The 17,300-nt window shown below is 35.8% G+C and overlaps 3 protein-coding genes across 7 annotated transcripts in view; 2 read left to right on the top strand and 1 right to left on the bottom strand.

The window, feature by feature from the left end:
* Window positions 1–449, top strand: part of LOC112457518 (omega-amidase NIT2) — a 1,570-nt gene extending 1,121 nt beyond the window's left edge. Inside the window, exon 3 of the mRNA XM_025020646.1 lies at window positions 95–449. Coding sequence (XP_024876414.1) covers window positions 95–189 — 95 coding nt within the window. The 3' untranslated portion in view covers window positions 190–449. The remainder of the gene's footprint in view (window positions 1–94) is intronic.
* A 1,965-nt stretch (window positions 450–2,414) lies between these two features.
* Window positions 2,415–12,752, bottom strand: LOC112457519. 5 transcript variants are annotated; one of them, XM_025020648.1, is made up of 7 exons: window positions 12,654–12,752; window positions 12,306–12,504; window positions 10,795–11,410; window positions 10,295–10,460; window positions 7,748–7,955; window positions 6,719–6,867; window positions 2,415–4,933 (listed from the first exon to the last, which is right to left on the bottom strand). In XM_025020648.1, the coding sequence occupies exons 5-7, from the start codon at window positions 7,824–7,826 to the stop codon at window positions 4,760–4,762; spliced, it is 402 nt and encodes a 133-aa protein (XP_024876416.1). In that variant the 5' UTR covers window positions 7,827–7,955; window positions 10,295–10,460; window positions 10,795–11,410; window positions 12,306–12,504; window positions 12,654–12,752; the 3' UTR covers window positions 2,415–4,759. The 5 variants fall into 5 exon arrangements, with proteins under 5 accessions (XP_024876416.1, XP_024876417.1, XP_024876419.1 ...); XM_025020649.1 differs by lacking the exon at window positions 12,654–12,752 and having other exon boundaries at window positions 12,354–12,484; XM_025020651.1 differs by lacking the exons at window positions 10,295–10,460; window positions 12,654–12,752 and having other exon boundaries at window positions 12,306–12,456.
* A 179-nt stretch (window positions 12,753–12,931) lies between these two features.
* On the top strand, window positions 12,932–17,243 carry LOC112457517 (katanin p60 ATPase-containing subunit A-like 2). The gene is made up of 8 exons (XM_025020645.1): window positions 12,932–13,141; window positions 13,604–13,674; window positions 14,099–14,278; window positions 14,684–14,999; window positions 15,291–15,459; window positions 15,534–15,646; window positions 16,157–16,362; window positions 16,654–17,243. Exons 1-8 carry the CDS (start codon window positions 13,079–13,081, stop codon window positions 17,042–17,044), a joined length of 1,509 nt encoding a protein of 502 aa, XP_024876413.1. The 5' UTR covers window positions 12,932–13,078; the 3' UTR covers window positions 17,045–17,243.
* The last annotated feature ends 57 nt before the right edge of the window (window positions 17,244–17,300 follow it).

A 17,300-nucleotide genomic window follows, 5' to 3' on the forward strand; every position in this document is an offset into this window, starting at 1 on the left:
ATATATATATATATATATATATATATATATATATATAATAAATTAATATAGGAAATGATTGCATTCTATATATCGAAATAATGAATTATTACAGATCTGAAAATCGTGGATCAAGTCAGAGCCCAAATCCCGACGTTCGATCAACGTCGTACAGATCTGTATGACACCGTTTGGAAGAAGGAAAATTAGGAAAATGTTACTGATAATGATAATGCTTATACATTATTAAGCACGTTCACATGTGTTGTCATAAGCAATCCAAGGCAATCCTATAAGATGATTAACTATTTAGGGATAAGGTTCTAAATTTTGCATTCGAGAATACTTTATAGATATAAATATCTTGTATTCACACGTGTTGTAAAGACACATGCGATACGGTGTTTTAGATGTAATTACCGGCGAGTAAACTTTATATTCTGAATAAATTTAATATCTTTTGATATATACCACGTTTTACTTTCGTCTTATCATTAAATCTTATTTTATTGATGTGCTTCTTTGTTGCTCAAGGGAATCAAAGAACGATTCGTTCAAACCAGAGACCATATTCGAGTTTATTTGGTATTTTGAATTAAATTTTATTGTAATTTCACAATATGGATTCTCTGAATGATCACTCACACATAAAAGGCCCCTTGATCATTATATGACATTATTATGTCAAAAGTACGTATTGCGGTAATATATTAAAGCTATTGGTTAGCTATTTATATCGATATATATGTATATATCTTCTCTTACTCTTGTAAACGCGTTAGGTCAGTTTTTTTTATGTAAGCTTAGAAGAATTGGTCGATTAATAATTCTCTGGATTAGGATGGATATAGAGGAAGAAGAGAGCAAAAGTATAATGGCGAGGCATTCAGGAAAAGTGTCATTCTGTGTTTTCCATCAGCCAAGGTTATCACTGCTGTCTCGTCGAGACGGGACAATAAAATTGTTAAATAAATTCAATTCAAAATTTATTACGATACTTGACCCGGAGGTACATATGCATTTTCTAAGCATGATAATATCCTATTTACTTTCTTTTTAATGAAAATGTTTAGAAAGATATACATATAAATGTGTTTTAATCTAGATAGTTGAGCATCGAAAAATCTGACAAAATTTTTTGAAACTTTTGAAAACAGCAAAATTGCATTGAAAAACTAGGTCACATCCGAGCCAGGCATCGCGCATACTATGAACAAGTCTATCATATTTAAGCTATCATAACTTAATCTCAAACATCCTTTTTGTCGCTCTTGCTTCAGTGGCTTCAATGGCGCCGTTTGTCAAACTTGACCTTGATTTATGCGCAAAACTCAGGCAATGTACTTATTATTGCTTAAAATTCAAATGCAAGAGAGTCGAGACTAGTCCGCCTTCGATATTGAGAGCGGCTCAATTGAGATGTTTAGTATCTCAAATTGACGCGATTGAAAGATTGCCTTCAACGCTTCAATATGACATAAACACGTGGTAATAAGTGAGCAAGCTCCTAACAACGGAGACATATATTACAAATGGTTGCGAAACTATGAATTTCCGCGTGACGGAATTGAAATGAAAGAGATGTCTGCGGAAATAAGAAATATATATATATATATATATATATAATATAAAGCGCTCGCGTGGATCGACTTGGATGCTTATTCGCAAATACCCTGTGATAGAGCGGCCCTTAATTAATTAATTCACATAACAATTGATTCGCGCCATCACTCTCTCGTTCCTTTCTCGCTTTTTGCGCCAAGTCGAAGATGATAGGACAGATGATTTTTATTAACAATAATGATAATTCACGATCATAACGTTTATAGAATCTTACGGATAAATATTATTAAAAAGAATAACACGTCTTCTGTAATAATACCTTTTTCATGTAGTAAATAGAATTTCTGCGTAATTATTAATTAATCGATCATATAAATATAAATATTAATCAATATATTAATTATTAATTATTACCATCGTCATCCTTGTGCAATTACGATTGCTCCATCCTTATTTTTATCTCCAGTTCTTAAAGAGGACTGCTTTCGTCAGAGACATTCACAGCGCTAATCGAAGCCTCTGAGATTCGCAAAGCGATTAGCGATCCAAGGAGGAGGAGAGTAATCAAACGCCGTAAAAATATATCACAGGCAAGCGTACGTGCGCAAATATCGGAATACGCGGTGTCGCAATACTGGAGACTCGCAGATATTCGTAACATATACAGCGTCACCTTCCTTAGCGAGAAATGACTTATATAATAGCACCGTATTTTCACCCTCACATTTCACCGTGAAAAGACCAAGAAAGCACGTTTGGGTACGTTATACTATTACAATTCGTGTGGCCCCATGTTGCTCGGCTTTATCGCTGGTGTTGGTATTAGAATACCGTTTCGATAGAATACCGTTTCATTAAAAGCAGTCAACTCTTTTGATTGTTTCCAGTAAGTAAGCGTTATAAAATAAGAGAATTTTCTGTAATATGGCAAGGCTCCAAAGTCGCATTCGCATCGATCACTAATCCGCAATTGTCAGATACTTTCAGGATATTAAACTTGTTCGCGTAAATAATTTATGCTTCAGCTTACATATATATATCGATTAACAATTAATGGCGCAGTATCGCAATTCCACAGCAATTATAATTAACCGGCTTGTTATCGCATGAAAATCCAGGCGCTTATTATAATTATCGCCGCTTTGAAATGTCGTGCGAATAATAGTTAATTGGTGGTCGAGTGTTAATTGGAACGAGAATAATCAAAATGTTTTGTAATGTGGAAGCGAGCGGAAGAGTACATTATCGGGATACGAAACATCTAAACTTTCATCGTCAAGTTGCATACCGATATTATTCGTTTCTATTGAAATTTATATTTCGAAATAGAAAAATATTAAATGCGTATAATAAAAAAAATAATAGACAAGAACTTTTACACACAAAATAAGTGTATTAGTGTGTTTTTCCTCAAACTTTTCATGCATTTTGTGTCTTTTCACACCCGAGTACTAATCATAACTAATATTTGCATAAATAATACCTTTTATCTCTTTAATACGTGTACGTTACCTTTCGTATAAGATCGATTTATATGAAATTGTAATAAAATCTTGCAGCCATACGCGAGCAAACACTTTGTCATTAGACTTGACAAAGTAAAACCGCTTGACTCGAGTAATTTGTTGAATTTTTCGTAATAAAGAAAAGTTTTTTCTCGCACACGCGGAACAAACATCGCGGTGATTATCGACGAAAAGGAATTTTTTGCCAAAGATAAACAGAATGACAAGCAAATGAAGTAAAACTGAAACGATAAATCGATGGACGTTGATTCATCGCATGAGCTCCGCCCGAGTTTATCATTTTAATGAATTTTAATCGTGGAAACAGAGCGAGATGCCTTTTTGACAGAAACCAACAGAAAGGCTTGTTTACCGACAAACCCGATGTAAAGCAAAACGAATGAACGGTAAAATCGATTGAATTGGAGATTGAAACGAGTCTCTCTCTTTCAAACAAAGAGGATATCGCGCACTCGACGGAATATCTCAGCTCCCAATGTTCGTTGACAAGAGACTTGTGTTTCTGCGCACTTTATCACACTTCGTTTTGCGACAATAAAAAAATAAAAATTTTGATTTACCACGCACGCACACGCTTGTGCGCGCCAAGTCTCTATTATTTTCAGTCTCCTTCGGTCGTCCATCGAGCGCGAGTATTGTCAAAGGCGATGATCATATATAAATGCTAGAGATTTTCGCCAATTTTTACATTCATTATTTTACGATGTCCCTTATTATATATCTATTACGATCATTCTCGAGAATTGGTACCGGTTAAGCCGAGAAAGCTGATCGAGAATTGAGCATCGAATCAATTTTCTAACGATTATTTTATGTACATTATTGCGCATGTGTTTCCTGAACAACAAAATGTTGAATTTTATTTCGAAACGAGATCAAGTACACCTCGTACATGACAGTGGCTGACATCTGAGTGTTCGGATTAGGCCAAGAGCTACTCTCACGTCATTCCTTCACATTCGAATATGAGTAGGTTTTAACTCGATATCGAGTTTGCGTGCCGTCTGACAAGTGTTATTATATCGAATTTGACAAGGTGGAAAAATATGAGGAAACCCGGTTTCAAAAGAAATCGGAAAATTGAGAAAATAAAAAAGACTTGTTCACGCGTTGTGTATGAGTGTTTTTTTGTTTCTTTGTGTGTTTGTATGCGCACGCGCGCTCCAAACCTGACCAAATTCACAAGTGCTTATAAATGCTCTCTTAGCAAAGTTATGAAAAAAATATACATCTTCTTAATTTGGTATGTACAATAACAATAACTACTATTGAAACTATCGTCGAAACACGTACGTTTACGAATCCCGTTATTTATTATTAATGTAAAATAAATATTGTTTTCTCAATTTTTCACAATTATTCAAAAAGTGACTCGATTGATCTTCGATTTAACAATTTAACTGTACCGGTCTACTGGAGAAAACTCCAGTTCTCGGTTAATCAGAGCTCGCGCTATTCCAAATGGACGACCTAATTATCCTATAGGCAAAGAACATTGCCGTTCGCCAAAATACTGCGTGCTCACAGTACGAGACAAACCTGCCTCGAGGATTTCTTGTACGTATAATTCTGATGTTGTCATCATCATCGTCGTCACCAATATCACTAACGGATGAATTCTTCGAATTATCCGACGAGGGAAAGGTCTATAATGGCGATGACGACTGATGGCGGATCTCGTCTGATCGTAACTAAGGCACCATCGATAACGCGATCAACAGGCCAAACAGGCACAGGACGGGACTCTGCTTGTGGATCTTGGACGATCCTGCAGCGTCGTATACGTCTGGGCCACTCCAATCGTCGCTATCGTCAAGACACTCGAACTCGCAGCAGCGTTCACCCACGCGGAACTTTTTGCATTTCTGCGGAACAATCGCGACATGAGATCGGCGACATAAGCGTTTGAGAGCTTGATTTATAATTTAAAACATCGTTTAACTTTAAAACAACTAGATAAAAGTATGCTATAGCGATTCTCTCGTAGAAAATAGCGTTTGTCTATCTCATAACATAGCTGTTGCATTATAAAATATAAAGAATAAAAAAAAATTTTAGTTTTGAGATATAAGTTATCTTCAAGTATTTTATGGAAAATTATATCACAATACATTACAATACGTGCGCGTGTATCCTAGATATATATATATATATATATATATATATATATATATATATATATATATATGTATATATATAAAGCATATATGTATAAAGACACATATAAGGACATACATAGAAATGTAATTTGAAGCTTATTTATATAGATAAATAATTTTTAGTAACATATATATATATATTGCAACTTGTGCAGTAACTCAACCGAATTCTCACATATAGCGAGAGATGATGTTGCAATTGTAGGCAAGATTAGCATAAAACCGTCGCATGCAAATCGTAGTTCAGGTCCTACTGCCCTACATGAGACCTATCGCAAAAAAATGCATCGCGTTAAACATCTATGCACATACACGATAACGTACGTGCATAGATGTTTAACGACGTGTGAAACGTCGAGTTAATTGCGTGAACGTGTATATACATACTATCTGATGCATCTATGCGCCCGCATTCATAAAGACACTTTATGACACGCGATACATCAATTTTCTTGATCTTTCGTGAGCATGAAACTATACATACAATTGAACTATATACAATTAATTATGTAAGGATAAATACTATAATACTTGCATTTTTTTAAGCATTAGGTCAAGCATAGATCAAATAAAAATTAAAGATGTAAAAATTTAGAAGCATAAAAGTATTACTTTTGGTGCCACATGTGAAATTTATATTCGAAAAAAATCTTGTTAACAAACTTTTCTCCAAACTTTTCTGTGGCACTTGTAAGGTCTAATTGGGAGAAATTTAATAAAGCGATTATTAACCATCCCGTTGAGCAATCGGATTAGTGCTATTATTTATATAAAAAAAAGACATATTTCTCTTTCCGACTATTTCTCGTCTGAGCAAATTAAACGAAACTTTTTTAAATAATTAAGTTTGAAGTAAATTACATCCACTAGCGGAATACTAAATTTTTGGCTATCGTCTCGAGAATTATACATAAAAAATTCTATAATATTCTAAGTAATTTGATTCTGTATACAAAAATTCTCATACATCACAATACTACTACAAATAAATAGATAGTTGAAATATAATACAAATATAGATTAGTTGTAAAGATTGCCTTCTTCTACTATAATCCTCGCTGAAAAATGTTTCTATTGATAATAGAACATATAATTTATATCATATAAAATATTTTATAAAATACATGAATAATATTATCATCTATATTTTATTGTTATATAACAACTTTCTTCTACACTGATTTTTATTCTACTTTTAGCACAAGAAATATAGAACCAACATTAACACGTCTACTTCGTTATGGCGGTTGTTAAGACTCCCCTTGCGAACTAGCATACAAAGCCGATTGCGCGCTTATTAACGGCATAGCGGTCGTTAAGTGCGTAATGTACGACATGGAACTTTGTGCTACTTCGGACTTGAGACAGCGGCGCATGTACAACATTGATTTTAATCAGTGACGCGGGCCGGTATAGAGAGAATATAATTAAAAAGCAGTTAAAAGAGATGAGTGCGTGCAGTGTTTCTCGCATTCTAGCTCGACTACTCACGTATGGTGGCGTACAGTAAATGGCTTGACACCACAATGGCTCGGAATGATAGCAGACGCAGAGACTGCAAACCGCAGGTCCTGGCACGTAGAAGAGGCCGTGTTTGACGGTGCCACCCTGAAAATCCGTACAATTCTCCTCCAGAGCATCTGAAAAAATTTACCACATTGCAGATTGGCAGTTGCGCAATCTGGTTTCCGCAATCGTATGTCACACGCCGAAACATGTACTGTACAAATCATTTCGAAAATCTATTTGGAAGTGGGCGATGTCGTCAATAATTTAGAATCGACATTAACTTTTCCTGAAGAATTTACGAAAATTCCAGCATTTAAATAATGTATTGATCTTTGCATTCTTTAAATGGAATTGCTTAATAATATAAGCTTCGAGATTTAAATCGATTGTATTATATTAAGAAACCACAGTAAGAAACAAAACAACGTACAGTGGCACAGTGACGCATAAGAGAATATCAAACTGGAGTAAAAATTAGTACTTGAGAGAGGTGGATAGATAGAGAAAAAATAAAAATAACATATATATTTAACTAAAGCAACAAGCATACACAAAAGATATAAAAATACATATGAAAAACCGCGCTTAAAAGACTCTTTGGTAAAATAGTTTATAATTATGTTTCGAATTTCTTTTATAATGGAAAATTTAACAATATGTGAACAAGAAAATCTATCGTTTTTGTTGACATTAAATGGTTAATTGCTTTGCGAGCTATATCTAAAAACACACAAAACCAAAGAGTGTACTTGGGCAGTATCTTGTAAGCATTTTTACCTAGGCGAGAGAGATACGTGTCTCAAGACACTTATATTATTCTTTTCACTCGGACCATATCACTTTTCCCTCACGATTCCTATGTCGATCATTGTATAAAACTTGACGCGCCATCAAACTCGCTACAACTCGCTCTACTACTCGCTACCTTAATAAGAATAAAAACTATTTGTTGTGCTCTTTGTGACGATTGCATGTCAATTTTACGTTACTTTCGTGTGTGTCGCGCCTTACTTGTTCTCGCTGGCAGGAATAAAATGGTGGACAGGCAGAACGTCCACGTGAATGTCTTGCTGACGGAGAGCCACTTCATGATCCGCGGGGATGTTTACTTGGAAAAAAAGTGGGACGTGCTTATATCGATAGGATGAAGATTCTCTCAGAATGGTCGGCTACTGCAGCAATCTCCGTTCGTTCACTGACAGCAACAGGAACATGTTGCCTGCACGAAAGAATCAGGATACATTTGTCATCGTATTAGATCAATCTCGCGTGGGCCTCACCTAATGAATCGTAACCGCGCGATAATTGTCGTCTCGGCCTTAAAGCCGAGATTACGAGACGGAATTCTTGACACGCCTCACGCACGCTACATATCGCGGAATTGGGAATTCGCGAGAAACGCAGATTAGCTTGATGGCTGTTGATGACCGCGGAAGATTACGCAGTGCGTGAATGGTGAATCGTTACATGATGCAGAGAACTTAATTATTCAATTTGCGCGCGACATCACATATACGTCTTTCTGCATAAATCGCAAAACTATAATTTAATACCTTTATCAATTACATTTATTCCTTCAGATTGTACATATACATATATATATATATATATATATATATATATATATATATATATATATACACATGTATGAGACACTACATAAGTTAAAAATTTTCCATTTACTATTCATCAGTTTTGGCATTTCTTGGATGCGTGCGCGGAGTTTCATTGAAATTAGAATTTCCTGATTTCCAGAATTGGCAAGGTTTCCTCGCCAATATAAGCTTCGCGTTCAATTTTTTATTGACAAGCTTTTTGTCACCCTTGAAAGTTATACAAAACCAAAGTCCATATTCGCGATGTAATCGACGGGTTTCGACGCAACGCGTCTGCCAAGTATGCGTTATTATATACGAGGTGTAAACGGCACGGGCGCACCAACACCAACATTATGTTCTTGAACTTGTTCATTGTGCCAAAGTAAAGTTTAAAGCTGATAAGTTACTTTGGTAAATTATACACTTTTCAATGCTATAGACTACAGATAAGCGAGAATCTATCTTTATCTTTGTTATCAATGATAGAAATATGATTAATTGGCGTAAAGTCTATTTTCGCACATAGCTATATAGAGATGGAACTTGTTGAAATTACACGCGTTAAAATCTTTGTGTGAATGTACGTTTTGTAGTTGGGCAAGGTCACGTGAAATGTGAAGAATAGTCTTTCTGAATCGATCGTCGACATGACGATTCCTCGATCAAAGCTATCGCACAATCCCAAGATCCATATGCAAAGACAAACTTTATCGCGCCACGTCGTTCGTGCTTGCGTTATACTATAGGACATGAAAATCTATATTAATAGTTTTCTATTTTATAAAATAGATCTCTTGTTTATAAATACAGCAAATGCAAAGAAGTAAACTGGTAAAATATATAAAATTACTGTTAAAATTCAGAAATTATATTTATAGATTGCGACAATTTTCTAATTAAAATTTTATTATCTCGAATCCAAACATGTTCTAAAAATGTTAAAGAGATAATTCATTATATATTAGAATATATTAATATGCATAATATATATTTTATGAAATTGAAGATTTAATGTATATAATACACATACAGTGTTTCAGAAGGTATAAGACAAACTTTAGAGGATGGTAGGTCTCGCATTAAAAAAATCAATTTTTGTTGAGGATATCCGTGTCTTCTGACCTGTCCTTTCAAAGTCTTGAAATTGAAATTATGAAATTATTATACATATTTAACTAAGTTACTACTAAGTGGTTGTACTAAAATTTATGTTTTACTACGAAATAAACTCTTCAAAAATATGCATAAATAAAATTTTGCCTCGGGGCGTATGCGATGATCTGAAATTTATATATTGCAACGCAAGTTTGTTGAAAATTTTAAATAATAAAATATCTGTATTTATTTATTCTAAGCATACACACATACACAGTAATGCTCGATTTAAAATTTGCTCAATTTATGGATTGCATGGTTGAATAGTTAGCGGTATTATAGCGATATGTATACATACATATATCACGCGATCATTGCACACACAAGTGCCTTAATGATTTAACTAATTTAACGTTTACTAAATTCATTTTTAAAAAGTATTTTGTGGAAAAAAAGAAGGTTGTGTAAATAAGATGAAACAGAAAAGGTGAGTTTCGTCTCTTATACATTATACCGAATTCATAACAGAAGAAAGATAAGATGAAAAATAAAGGATTGCAAAATCCCAGGAACCTACAGAAACCGAGGAACCACGCGAACATGATGTCAATGACACAACGTATCATATCCGTTACGGAATTATGCTCGTTGTTGACCAGATTCGAGCAGGGGGGTGACGTCAACCCCCCCCCCCCCCCCCCCGGGTGAACCGCTTGTAATCAGTCCACAGCTGACACGACGGGACCAACTCGCGTAGTTTCATGCAACGGGTGGCCACTGGTTATCCAGGCCGGCCGAAAATAAATCCGCATAGTAATACATGCGGTACAGACGCGTGGTGGAGAGGGAAAAAGGATTGCGTTACCTTTGTGCTACATCGCTCCGCCAATCGCCCGCTTTACGTCGACGTCGCCCCTCGTGCGTCGCTGCTCCACACGCACGTGTATTCTCTCGTCTTGTTCGACGTGTGGAGAAAAGGGGATATGTCCACAATTGTGATTAAACCGATATATCGAACGCGATCCTGTGATCTGTTCCGCGGAAGACGAGAAATCGGTCGTTTAGTTTAGAATGACAAGATGGAGAAAGCAAGAAAAAGAGAAAAAAGAAAAGGGGTGCGATCGAACGTACCGGCTGCGTGTTTCTCGCGAGACCTCCGAGAGGCTCAACGCGATGCAGCGGTTGATAGCGGCACCGACCGACTGACTGACTGACTGACTGACTGAACTCTGTCGCAGTACAAGCTCATTCCTCTCACGCGGGTCGATCGAATACGTTCCGCGCATCGCCTCTCTCCCTCTTCCTCACTCTCACTCTCTCTTTCTCTCGCCACGCTGCGACGAAGCCACCCCCAGCATAACGTACCCCCTGTCGCCAACGCCGCCGCTGTCGTCGTCGTCGTTGTCGTCATCGTCGTCGCCGCCGCCGCCACTGCTGCTGCTTGTTGTTGCTGTTGCTATTACTGCTGCTGCTGCTGCTGGACCGCCGTCTACAAAAAAGCGTATTCATTGCAGACGCTATCGCGGGATCGCTTTTGCATTTTTTGCAATTTTAATTGCAATAACAAACCGACTGAAATTAATTTCGAGACTATACATATATATACACCTAGATCAAGGCAAGATGAAGCGAATAGAAATGTATAGTTGGATTATAGCTTTCTTTCAGAAAATAAAATATTACCTTGTTGCGATTGTTAATTACACGCTGCTGGTCAAGATAATTTAATTATTATATATTTCAAATAATAAAACGTCAAGAATTAAATAGAGAAAAGAAAAAAGTAGTAGATTTTAAAATTAATATAATAATCTGTAGGTGTAGGATATATTGATATTTCGTGCCGTGGATACTCGATCAAGAATGGAACATGGCCACGTTGCGACAAGAGATGCCTGCGAGTATTAGAAATTTGTACGATTGGTTTCGAAGACACGCCTGAAGTACGCTTTATAAGACGCCCGTCAATTAAACCACGTACCTATAACAAATTACATTTACCATTAAACTAAAAATGCACGTAAATTACACGTAAATTAAAAATGTGACAAGATGCTAAATTGTATTTTAGAATATCATTATTTAAGTAATATATATGTCTTTTACTGATTATATAATCACATTAACATATAAGGGATATAACAAACTATTTGTATTTAACCGTTTTAAGGTAATTCTTAATTCACAGTCGTAAAACTTGGAAACTATTTCTATTACAATATCCTTGATAATATCATTATTAAGACATTTAGGTATATTATAAATACTAGGAAGTAAAATTTTATTTTGTAGTAAATTAAAAATGTATAGACTACGTTTACACAGTGGCTTATAATCCAGTTTAATATAACTACCGTATATTATCCGATCCAAAATTTTTCTTTTTTTTTTATCATAATGATCATTTATATATGAGCCTTTTTTGATATTTAAACTACAACTTTTTTAGTAAATATATATAATATATCAAAAATTGATTCAAATGCAATGTTAAAATATCAAAATAGGTTCATATTTAAATAATCGTTTTATAATAAAAAGAAAAATTTTGGATCAGGTAGTATACAGAAGTTATTAAATTAGATTATAAACAGCTGTGTAAACGTAGTCATAGACAGTTTCGATAAGATTTAAATTTTAATTCAAACGATCATGCAACGATTATATTTCGTATTAACGTATTTCGGTCGATGAAATTAGCAATTAGCTATCGGCACGTTCTCGTGGCCGTTGTTCGCGATCGATCTAGATAAGTATAGTCGCATATGTTCTCATCGTATTCTGAAACAGCTCATTTCCATTTAGCTTCAACATAACTGACAAGTGACTTTTGTTATTACACGTGACATATTACCTATATCTATATTTTGATCTACCTGCAATAGTATATACTTTTGGACCGTCAAGTGTAACAGTAATTATACTTTATTATATGACTCGTTCAATCCCATTTCACTTCCGACTCCGACATATCGTATACTGGCAGTTATCGCACTCGGCCCTTTCCCGGCTGTTCCCAGGCTCTCGGATTTTCTCAACTGTTGTCGTCGTCGTCGTCGTCGTCTATCCTATGTCCTACCCAGTATCCACTATTTATTATTCTTTAATCATTTTTGCGCGCGGACTGCCGCGGACGCGCGAGACCGCGCGCGCGCTCATTGCGCATTGCGCAGCTTTGCGATTGTGATTTATTTATCATTAATAAGCTCACCCAAAATAAGTACCTTTATCATCATCTGAGCATTACTAGATTAGTGGATTACTGCATGCAGCATGCAGCATGATTGTGAGAATGCGCGAGCATAATGATAGTGCTCAAGCACACCTGCACAGCTGTATATGTATATACTACACTACTTAAGTACTAACTACACTGCTGGTACTGCACAGTCTGCACACAGTGCACACTGGTGCCACACAGTGCAGGTGCAGAGTGCCGAGTGCGCGCGCAGCCCAGCCGCCGGCCGCCGGCCGCGTCGTCATGGCAACAGTTGTACTCGCGTCCTTCCTCAACGTCAATCTCAACTCAAAACCTCAAACAAGAGTGACAGCCGACTAGTATAACGCCCGATGGAGTATAACGGAGTATAAGTGGAGAATAATGGAGAATTTCATCGTGAAAGGATAAAAAACGCAGACTGCAGAGATCATGAACGACTGCCTGTCGTTGAACGCGGCAGCTGGTCGCGTCGCTCACCTGGCGCGCGAGAAAGTAAGGGTACAATAAATTCACTGTTCACGTCTCAAAATTTAAGCATTTTTTATTAGAGAGAGGAGCGAGCGGTTTCTGTAATATCCATTTCCGAAATCCGTCATCTCCCGGAATAAAATATCGATCGCTAAAAATAGAGTTGTATTTTTGACATTTTTGTGTCAATCGTGCTGCGTACCGCGCGTCGCGCGATACATGGCGCGTGTATAACTCTATTATTATGTATCTATTAAATTCCGGAAGTACTATTAGTACCGGAAGGCGCTTATAATCATCACTAATGGTAGTAATGATCGATGACGCGCAAACAAATCACCCCGCGTAAGCTCGGCTCCTCAAATCGTACAACGTCTCACATATATTCGAATTTGTACGTTTTATTGTCGAGAAAGCTTTATTGCAAATAAGTAAATTGAGAATTATAAAATATATATCAATACCGATACGTTAATTGTTAATTAGGAGGAAAAACGTGTCCAAGAACGTCGGCGTCATCTCCTTTACCTTATCGCTGCCTTTTTACGGGAGCAAGGGTGAGCAGTTGTTCATATTTATAGCTATAGTGAAAGAAAACATCCCACACATACACACACACACACACGTTATATCGAAAACTTTTTCAAGTATCGACTAAATAACATTAGGACGTGTGTTAAAACTTTATGTTACTCACAATCAGTTACTGTACGAAAAATAAATATGAAAAGAACGCGATACAAAAGTATATATATACGAATGGAAACGATGTGTAATTCAATTTATATAAAAAGTTGAAACGTCCCGTGCGTGTTCACGTCGAATCGAAACGCGACCAGTAATGATCGATTACTGGTTAATTGATTAATTTAATTTAAAGAGTATTGCTATATAAATTTCAACCCACGAGCATTTCACAATTAAGTGATTGTGAAATGGGAATTATGTGCGCCGTGTATCGATGTTTCATGTTTCTCGTAGTTATTCCAATACCACGGAGAGTCTCTTCAAGGAGGCTCAACTCTCCCGAGACATTCACGTGTGCGACAATATCGATTTGGAAACTATCGTTCTCGAGTACACCGCGTACCATTACGTCAAGTACAACAGATATCCCAAGCTGTGTAAGAAGACGGAAGTTGGGAACGTAGCTCAAAATACGTAAGGAAAATATAATTTGTTATCCAGAAGCAATACACAAATGAGAACCGATACAGTTGTGTATAAGATACAGGAAATCCAAATGTGGCACAATAGCTTTGACGTGATTAAATATACAGAGAAATATGTATATAAGTCTACAAAAATCTACATTTGTATTTAAAAGGATATAAGCTGCTCCTCAAAAGGACTGCAATAAAACAAAATGTATCTATATAGTCTTTTATTACGAGTCATATTTTTAAATATACATATAACGATAAATATAAAAATTTATGCGGATCAATTTTTAATCACTTACGCGACTGTATTTGCCTATTCTGTTTCGCGAGACGCCACGTTCCTTGCGCGTAATATAGCTTCGATAAGCTCGTATAAAAATCACAGCCACTTTATCTTTTGTAGCGGCAACAAGAAAGAGAGAGTATCGAAGGTCTATTCGAAGCAAGAGGATAGTCGCGTTACTGAGGACGGTAACAATATCGGCAGAAATAAAGCTGCACAGAAACATGCCTCTTCCACGTGGGACGAGTTGAATCTCGATATCACGGTGACGCCGATCTTTCCCGCGGAAAATGGCGATCGAGTCACTGTCCAAGTGCCACGGTTCGACGAAACTTTCACCAACGAAACTTTTAACGAAAGATTACTGAAACCTATCGATAATCTCTATCCACTCGGCTCATCTGAACTAAAAGAAATCGCAGATATTATATCACGGGTAAGAAACGAGAAAATGCGATATGTATAATTGTGATTTGATCAGAAATTATTCTTTGTTATTACATTTATATTTTATAATATCCTCCCTCTAATTAAATACAAGCTTTCCATTACAATTACACTAATGTAAGCTAACACAGAGTTCCGTATAAATCATTAAAAGAAAAGTCGATTTCATCAAGTAATTTATAATATTTTATCGTCCATATATAGTATGTAATACTACTATATAGCGCGACATAACGATATAGCGAGATATAAAATTATAAACATATATAGTAATATGTAGGAAATAGTGCAACAAAACTTGAATGTTCATTGGGACGACGTAAAAGGACTGAAGGATTGCAAGATGTTGTTGAAAGAAGCTATACTTTATCCAATGAAATATCCAAGCTTGTTTAGTGGGAAACTCGGTTCTTGCAAAGGCGTATTATTATACGGTCCACCGGGAACTGGTACGTAATCGCGAAATTATTTATCGTCTACTAAATTGAGACGTAAATTGACCAAGACACTCACCCTCGAACAGGTAAGACGATGCTCGCGAAAGCAGTCGCTACCGAATGTCAATCGACCTTTTTTAACATCACTTCCAGCTCGGTTATCAGCAAATGGAGAGGCGATTCAGAAAAATATATTCGCGTAAGTCGAACATAACACATGTCTAAGGCCGGTGTTCATAGAGTCCGTTCTTATATTCAAAATGTCTCTTCATAAGAAGAGAATTCAAATTGTTTGTTTGTTTGTGATATAAGATCGCGAACTATGAATACCGCCCTACGACTTTTCTCCAGATATCTATCTCCACAATGAATGACGGAATTCTAAATATCTAATGAACACTATTCTATGATGGATATCCACTTAAAATTTAAAGAAAAAAAATTGAGGCAAAACTGAAAAAAAAATGAAGGCAAGATCGTGAAATTAATAAATAATCTAATTAAAGTCTTATTATATTTCTTTTATAATCAAAATTATATCTGCCGTATCCATTACATCTTTTACTCCCGATAAAAGTTTTCACACACATGAAATAATAATTTCATCTGTTATTATTATCTAATGTGTGTGTGTGTATATTATATATTAGCAAGTTTAAACACATTTAAACACAAACAAAATCGAACCAAGAATCTTTGATGAATTTAGGTGCTCACTGATCTTGCTAAACATTATGCACCAACGATAATCTTTATCGATGAAATTGATTGGACGACCACGAAAAACGTAGATCATGCCTCGTCGAGTTCAGAACCTGCCAGAAGATTTCGAGCGGAACTTCTCGCCAGATTGGACGGTTTATTGTCAATGGAATATACGAATGTAGTATTGTTAGCAGCTACAAACGTTCCATGGTAAGCAAAGTATACAGGTAGATGCAAAATTATTTTTCAAGAAGACAATTTTGCATTAATTTTGCATACTTTGCATCTTTTGTAATTCGTTACCTTTGCTCTTTTACATTTAAAAATTGTTTACCTCAATCGCATACTCATTCTATATTTCTGGCTTATATATAATTAAGCGATTCACAATGTTGAATATGTTACTTATTCAAATTTCACAAGCACAGGATTCCATATATTGTAGTTAATTTTTCTAAATTCTCATGACTAACTTCTACATATTTTTTATTTTTTTTTTAGGAACATAGACGTTGCCTTGTTGCGACGTTTAGAAAAACGGATTTTTGTCGATCTACCTGACGAAGCTAGTCGACTGAAAATATTGCAGTCTTACGTGCGCGATGATCTGTACAACTCGCCGGAGATGCTCAAACTTGCGCAAGAAACCGCGGGATATTCTTGCGCAGATTTAAAATTGCTGTGCAAGGAAGCATGGATCAATCAGTTGCGGCCCATTTGGGCGAGTCTCGAAGCAAAAGCAATCTCCGTCGATGATATTCAAAATGATGGTCTGATCAGTTCAATTAGTCACATTGCGCTTGCTAAATCCAGGGTAAAACCCATCGCCAAACATATGACCGCGCAATATATGGGATGGCATAAAGAATTTGGTTTCGCAAAAGAAATTTAAAAAAATAATAATAATAGGGTAGCTTAACATTTTTCTCTCCGCATACGCAATCATGACAAGAAACAAATATGGTATATCTATGAGATGATACATTATAGGATTTCTGCGAAATAGTGATATTTCTTACACTACATTTAAAATACATTTGTAAAATATATGTTAATTTGTTTAAACATTTTAACACTAATTTTAATGGAATTATAAATATTATATTCTTGAATTAATAAATTAAATATACATATATATTTGAAATTTA

The sequence above is a fragment of the Temnothorax curvispinosus genome, unplaced genomic scaffold, assembly GCF_003070985.1.
Source record: "Temnothorax curvispinosus isolate PA1 unplaced genomic scaffold, ASM307098v1 QBEX01007796.1, whole genome shotgun sequence".
In the NCBI taxonomy this organism is placed as follows: Eukaryota; Metazoa; Arthropoda; class Insecta; order Hymenoptera; family Formicidae; genus Temnothorax; species Temnothorax curvispinosus.